The sequence below is a fragment of the Vulpes lagopus genome, chromosome 7, assembly GCF_018345385.1.
Source record: "Vulpes lagopus strain Blue_001 chromosome 7, ASM1834538v1, whole genome shotgun sequence".
Lineage (NCBI taxonomy): Eukaryota > Metazoa > Chordata > Mammalia > Carnivora > Canidae > Vulpes > Vulpes lagopus.
In genome coordinates this window covers 80,408,013-80,415,422 of record NC_054830.1, presented here as the reverse complement: position 1 = coordinate 80,415,422, position 7,410 = coordinate 80,408,013, and the positions used below count along the sequence as shown (strand labels likewise).

General features: G+C 47.1%; 1 protein-coding gene across 1 annotated transcript; it reads right to left on the bottom strand.

The window, feature by feature from the left end:
* Positions 1-1,274: 1,274 nt before the first annotated feature.
* LOC121495661 (olfactory receptor 2S2-like) lies at positions 1,275-2,234 on the bottom strand. Its single transcript, XM_041763488.1, has one exon. It carries the CDS (start codon positions 2,232-2,234, stop codon positions 1,275-1,277), a length of 960 nt encoding a protein of 319 aa, XP_041619422.1.
* Between the last annotated feature and the right edge of the window lie 5,176 nt (positions 2,235-7,410).

Sequence of the window (7,410 nt, the reverse complement as noted above, 5' to 3'; positions counted from 1 at the left end):
AAATTCTCTTTTTAAATAAGTCTGCCATATTCAAAGAATTTCCTCGAAGTTGCTGTCAGAATGTTGCTTTTCAACTGCTACCATCTTTGAAATTCTCATTCATCTTGGGTGTGTATCGTCTAGCTACGGACCATGTCTTGTTCTTATCCACACGGCACACAGGATTTGCAGCATTCAAGATACAACTACTGCTACTAACTTCTAGTTCCATTGTGCTTAACATTTACAAGGCACTTATCTATAATTTCCTATCGAATTCATGTGAAATCTAGGGGTTAGGTGTTAAAGTATGAAGAAATAGACTGGGAAAGTTTAAACAACCGTCCCAAATCATAGGTATGAAAATGCTTTCCAACTTTTATCCTGCTGAGCTATGGATGCTCAGAAAATGCTACAGAGTTTGTGTCTTGGACATTCACAGTGTACTGCAGCATACTAAACACTTTGAGAAGTCCTGGTACAATAACGTGTCAAAGTCCTGGAACAAAGAAAGGTGTCAAATGTTAGCTCCCCCAACCCCAAGGTCTTCAAATATATTTAGCTGCTGTCTGTCTCTCCATCTGTCATATCTATACCATCTTTCTTTTTTTCAGAATATGGGTGAAAACCTAACTGAATACTAGCATTCTACTGGGAACTGCTGTATGTGATGAATAGCAAATTCAAACTCTATACTCCTTCTTACATTTGATTAATTAGCAGTGTTTCATGAAGTGAAGTACCTTGAGAAAAAATAGCCTCAATGTTCTGATACCTAAAAAGAAATTCAGTAAATCAGAATAGATTGTTCCCACCCAAAAGCTCTCTATGTGGAGAACTTGTCTTTGTCTCTTCTTAGAACTTCAGGCAATTTGAGTATCATAAAAAAAGGTCCAAAATGAAAATTCTCACTTCCCACTTGTTGCTCTGACTCTCCTGGGGAATCCAAGAGGAATGGCAATGTTTCTCGGAGATCCCTCGATCTCCCAACTGTGTTGCTTAGACATAGTACAGGTCATTCAACTCACTCTAATGGTTCCAGTCTGCTCGGTTTTAACAGGTGTTCAGAGTGTCTTTCTATATGTAATTAGAGCTTCATTGTATGGCATGTGTTGAAACTCTCAGATAAATGGCTAAAACTGAGAAGATACATCTGAGAAGTTAATCATTCCCTGAAAATGGACTGAAGGGCAAACGACCATTCTGGATAACTTGACTTGTCTTTTGAATGGCAGCTGTAATGCTCAAAAGTCCTCTCTCCCATAGTGTGAGAACCACAGTGGAGCCCTTCTACATCACCTGGTGAAGCACTTCTGAGACATCAGGTTCCTCACAGCAGACTTCACGTCCTTGTTCCTGAGGCTGTAGATGATGGGGTTGAGCATGGGGGTCACTACTCCGTAGAAGAGGGGAATGAGCTTATCTGAAAGGTCCTCTTTGTTGTCTCCCAGGGAATCCTTAGATTTGGGCTTTCTATACATGAAAAATAAGGTCCCGTAGAAGATGACCACCACAGTGAAGTGGGCAGAGCAGGTGGAGAAAGCCTTTCTCCTCCCCTCAGCTGAGGGGATCCTCAGGATGGTAGCAATGATGAACACATAAGAGATAGAGATGAACAGAACTGGGACGCCCAGCAAGATCACATTGGCCACCCGCATGCTGATGACATTGACGGAGATGTCAACACAGGCCAATCTCAGTACAGCCAGGATCTCACAGGCAAGGTGATTGATGACATTGTTTCCACAGAAAGGCAACTGAATTGTCAAGGATGTGTGTACCACAGAAGCAGTACCACCAATAGCCCAGGAGCTGACAGCCATGGGCACATAGGCAGCCTTGCTCATGACCACAGGGTACCTAAGCGGGTTACAGATGGCCACATAGCGATCAAATGCCATCATGCCCAGAAGCACACACTCTGTGGCTCCCATGGTAAAAGAGAGAAACATCTGCACAGCACAGGCTGAGAAGGAGATGATTTTCCTGGGGGTCAGGAAGCCATCCAGCACTAGAGGGACTGAGGAGGTTGTGTAGCAGATGTCCAGGAAGGAGAGGTTCCCCAGGAAGAAGTACATGGGTGTGTGCAGGCGGGAGTCAAGGATGGTCACCAGGATGAGGACCCCGTTGCCCAGCAGGATCACCAGATACATCAGGAGGATGAGCACAAAAAACAGTTTCTCCAACCTTGGGTGGTCTGAGAGTCCCAGGAGAATGAACCCAGCCACAGGGGAGGACCAGTTGGCTTTTTCCATGTGTTCCCCCTTCTGTCTTCACCAAAGCACAAAAGCAGCATTTGAGGCTTTCTTGTGAAGTGTCTCAGGCATCTGGTAAGCCGTCAAGTCCCAGCTACGTAGTAGGAGAGCTACGTGTATAAGAGATAAAAGAGATAATAGGAAGGTGTGCTTACCCCTCAGATGAGAGAAGGTCCAGGCTGGAACAGAGTTTAGCAATATTGTACGCAGCTGTTTGCGAGGGAGTTTTTCTCTCATTGCCTGTGAAAGCAACTGAGGCCCAGAGGGGGAAGTGGTCTGCCCAAGTTTGAGTAAAGTGGTAATATACAGAGGACCTGAGTTCAGCAGCGCTAATCCCCAGTCAGAAGGGACTTTTCCTCTGCTTTATGGTGAGCATTAGAAAATGCTATAAATTACTTCTTTTTGATATACATGCATAGAAATTTCATGTAATCTCAGCTTTCTTATATTCTCGGGGAGGAGAATCCCCAAGCTGGTCCAATTCTTACAACGACCAAGGTTTCGAGCCTTTTTAACATCGATTCCGTTTGGAAGGAACTTGTTTAAAAGTGTACATCTAAATCCAGCCAGGATAAAGCCTGGGTAAACGTTCAGCCACATGAGGATGACTTCTTGACTCTGCCCACCCTCCGCAACACAGACGTGACCATTGTCAGTACTGAGACCTGCCTGTTTTAATACACATTAATGGCAATATGTGGGGATGTGCCCTCGTGGGGAAGAGCTTTATGAAGTCCACGGAAGCAGTTTCCCGGGCGAGTGATGGGATCCCACACTATGGGATGAGAGCCATGAGCTTACTGACCAGTTAACTCCATTCTTAATGACCACGCTGGCGACAGTTATCACATAGCAGGATATGTGGCATTCACTTCTAATCCCACCTCATTAGAATATTGGTGAAATTCTAAACTAACGTGACTATGGAATGTTTTCCTTTGTCCCCTCATGTTTATACTTTATTGTTGGGTAATGTCTGGCTCTGCCTCCATTGTGGTGTTTCATGCAAGCAGCTAGCTTACAGGAAGACTTGCGTGCTTTTGTGTAGAGGATTTCCCGTCTCTCAGCTACAGTTGCCCAGACTCTGTGTTCAGAAACCCCACTTGTAATATGTCTATAGCTCTTTCTTAATGGGGGTGGTGTATGAATATAAAAAATAGTGAAAGGGAATAAAGGGGAAAGGAGAGAAAATGAGTGGGAAATATGAGAGAGGGAGACAGAACATGAGAGACTCCTAACTCTGGGAAACGAACAAGGGGTGGTGGTAGGGGAGGTGGGCGGGGTGTGGGGGTGACTGGGTGACGGGCACTGAGGGGGGCACTTGATGGGATGAGCACTGGGTGTTATTCTATATGTCGGCAAATTGAACTCCAATAAAAAAAATTAATTGAGGTGGTGTGTGTGCCTGCATAGTGTGAGTGTGGGTGCCCGTGTGTGTGTATGTGTGTGTGTGTATGTAGGAGTGGGTGGAGGGTAGAAGATAAGTGGTTAATATTAATGACCATCTATTCTGCGCCACTTCTTTGCAACATTCCACAGAGAAGAGTTTATCTCTCAAGTTTTTTTTTTTTTTAATCTCTCAAGTTTTATGGGTAAAAGTAACCAAAGCTCAGAGGAGCCAAAGATTCGGTTCTTAAGTTTGAGTGACAGAGCTGGGGCTGGATCCCAGGTGCCAAACCTGGGTTCTTTCCACCAAATAGCTACACAGATATTTAAGAGAGTCTGTCTCCCCAATACCAGCCCTGTGTATTCTCTGATCTGTCTCATTGTCCACACGCTCTTGCTTCAGTCATGGTAGACTTTACGTCAGATATATTCTCAGGCAGAGAAGTTCATGCCCTGAACCTAGACTTTGTCAGCCTCGGCACTAGTGACATTTGGGGCTGGGGAATTCTTTGCCGTGTGCGCTGTCCTGTGCATCATAGGATGTTTAGCACCATCCCTGACCTCTGCCCACCTGTTGCCAGTAGCACCTGCTCCTTGAGATGTAACAACTAGAAATGTCTCCACACATTGCCAAATGTTTCTGGGAGGAGAAGGAGGTACCAATCGTGCCCGGTAGAGGAGCACCGATCTAAATGAGGAAGGGTTGCCCCCATTATGCAACCATGGGTTTCATTGTCTTTTCCATGCAAGCCTAGGACCCTTGCCCCATCCCTCATTCAGCACATGAGGGTGCTCCCGAGTGCTCAGTGCAGGCCCATTCTGGGTGCTTCACCTTGAAATTCTGCCCCAGCCTGTCTCCCATTACTCCCAGTGGCTCTCCCAGCCCCAGAAAAGGAAAAGTGAACATTGCAGTCTATGCCACAAGCAGGATTCAAGAGTGACTAGAATATGCTGTGCTTGGAGACCAGGGACGGTGGCTTCTGTGAGAGGCCATCCTGTCCACTCTTTAAGACAGAGCTGTGTACACAGAAGCTTCTTCCATGGACAATGTGCTGTGGACATGAGAGATGCACAAGATTTGACCCATGTGAGAGCTGCTGCCATGGAAGTCCTTCATGCCTGCCATGCTGAATGAAGGCTGGTTCAATTGGAATGAACTGAATGGCTAGGAAGATCTTGCACACTGAGCCCAGGTCTGTGGGGCCTGCCCCTGTCTGTGACATGGATATCTGTGTAGCTTGAGCCAGTCCTAGGCCTCAGTTTCTCCCTGTGCATTGTTAATGGGCTGAACAGGTGCTTGCCAGGGCATCCCAACTCTGTCGTGAGCTGTCCAGCACTTTCCTTCATCAGGCAGGGAGCCGACTTTGATGAAGGGGACAGCCCACTCCTTTTGATGTGTGGCACGCCCGTGTGTGTGCGTGCGTGTGTGTGTGTGTGTGTGTGTTTGTGTCTGTGAAGGAGAGCTCTGAGTAGTTGGTTTCCCCTCAAGACATGGCCAGCAGGAAATTATACTGTGCCAGGCTTTGGAGGAGACTCAGGATGGAAGAGAACAAAGAGCTCTGACACCTACAGCCCCTGGTGGCCAGGTGTCAGCCTGTGAGAGCCAGGAAAGGAAGGGAAGTCTTTACCTTTGTGGCTGCATCCTACAGGTATGACACCTCAGCTTGTCCCAGGGACAGAGCCTTGCTTGTGGGCTGGTCACTACTGATCTCTGGAGTTAGCAGGTAGCTGAGAAGAGGACGGGAACACAAGGTGGTCCAGAGCCCCACGCACACGTACAGACTCTCTGGAGCAGTTTGCATAGGAAACGGAATACATGAAAGGCCCACGGAACTCCGGAACTCCAGCTTTGGGAAGCAATTCTAAAGGATCACTGAGAGCAGAAGGCCAGTATCTCTCATTAAAGGCATTCATCACAGCCATATTTATGAATGAATATGGGAAACAAAATACCTACTAATAAACGGCTGACGATGCCATTTCATATAATGAAATATTAGACTTTAAGTTATGTTTATAATTGTATACCGTTACACTACAATAAAGGAGGAAGAATACATGTGTACACGCTCTTATACTCAAATTAGATGGCTTGACTGAGCCACGCAGACACCCCAATATTATCAAATTACCTAATACACTGGGCAACAATTACTTTGTGTTCAGGGGGGAAATTCTCAGTATAGTGATTCCTCATTAGAAGCATTTTGCTTGGGATGCCTGGGTAGCTCAGCAGTTGGGTGTATGCCTTTGGCTCAGGGTGAGTACCCAGTTCAAGGATGGAGTCCCACATCAGGCTCCCTGATGGGGAGGAGCCTGCTTCTCTCTCTGTCTATTCTCTGCCTCTCTGTGTCTTTCATGAATAAATAAATAAAATCTTAAAAAAAAAAGAAGCATTTTGCTTGGCAAAGTTTCGGTTCCTGCCCTGCCAACACCTCCAACTGTGGTCTGCAGCCGAAGATGGCCTTTCTGACATATGGTCACAAGGTCAATAGCAGGCTCAGCTATATCACGATGCCTACGTCACTCACCACCTCACTTCAGCTCATCGTGTGGCCATTTTCTCATCTTGTTTCTTCAGAGAAGAAGGGAGAGTGCAGTACAATAATAGACCACATGCACATAACTTTCATTACAGTATATTGTCATAACTCATCTATATTATTGGTTGTTGTTGATCTCTCACTGTGTCAGATTTAGAAATTAAACTTGATCCGAGGTATGTATATATAGGAAGAAACAGGATACACAGAGTTCAGGACTCTCTGTGGTTTCAGGCATCTATTGGGACTGTTTCCCCATGAAAGAGGGGTAGGAAGAAAGTGAGGAAAAAAGAACTAGCCACAGACTGGGAGTCCCAGACAATGATAGGTCCCAACTTGCTGTCTGCTCACCCTCTGACCCTGAGCAAGGCTCAGTCTTCTGGGAAATCTCAGCAAGAAATCAGGCTGCTTTCCTCCCAAGGGTCTGGGCTCCTCCCAGGGAGGATGGAACAGCAGTGTCAGGGCAGGGGCTTGGTCACTAGCGAGCTCTGTAGAGCATGAGGGACTGCTTGGGTTTACCTCAGCTGTTCCTCTCTGCTCCAGCAAGCTGCTCACAGTCAGTTGCAGCTGGAAGGTTCGTGGAGCAGAGGCAGGGTGAGGAGGCAAGTCTGTCTTTGGAAAATGCTCTTCAGAAGTCATGGCCACCATCCCTGTCCCCACCCCAGCCCAGAGCTCCCTACCTGCATCCTGCTTGCAGCCACTTCTCTGGGTCTTCTGATACCGGACACAATTCTCAGCTTCTCACTGTGCCCTGGGCCAGGCCCCGGGTGCCACAGAAAGACCCCAGACACTCCCCTGCTGGACTTCCTTTGCCCCTGAGATCCTCTTTCTTCTTCTCTGCTGACATCCTTGTGGGAACTTTAGCCTCTGCTGCTGTTTCCTTCGCATCCTTCCTCCTAGCTGTGCAGGCTGACTAGGTGCCTCAGCTACAGACTCTTCCTGGACGGGACCTGTCATCCTGATCTGAAGCCCAGCGATCCCAAGGGTACCTTTTCCCCAGCAGTGAAAGGATTCCCCAAGCAGCAGCTGTGATCTCCTACAGGGACTCTGTTAGTCCCAGAAGCAATCTAAAGTTTGGAATGTCAAATGTGCATAGGGTACAGGCCTTCAGCATACCTGGGGCCTCCAATTAAAGGTAACAACTGGGACACAGTCAACTGGGAGAGGTCAACTGGAGAAGAGCATACAGCAGATGCCACTGTCTTCTGAGCGTTCCCTTTGGTCCCAGACCAGCCAGTGCTCCATTC

Excerpts from the sequence above, each read along its gene's own strand:
- LOC121495661 (XM_041763488.1), bottom strand. The coding sequence starts at position 2,234 with ATGGAAAAAGCCAACTGGTCCTCCCCTGTGGCTGGGTTCATTCTCCTG.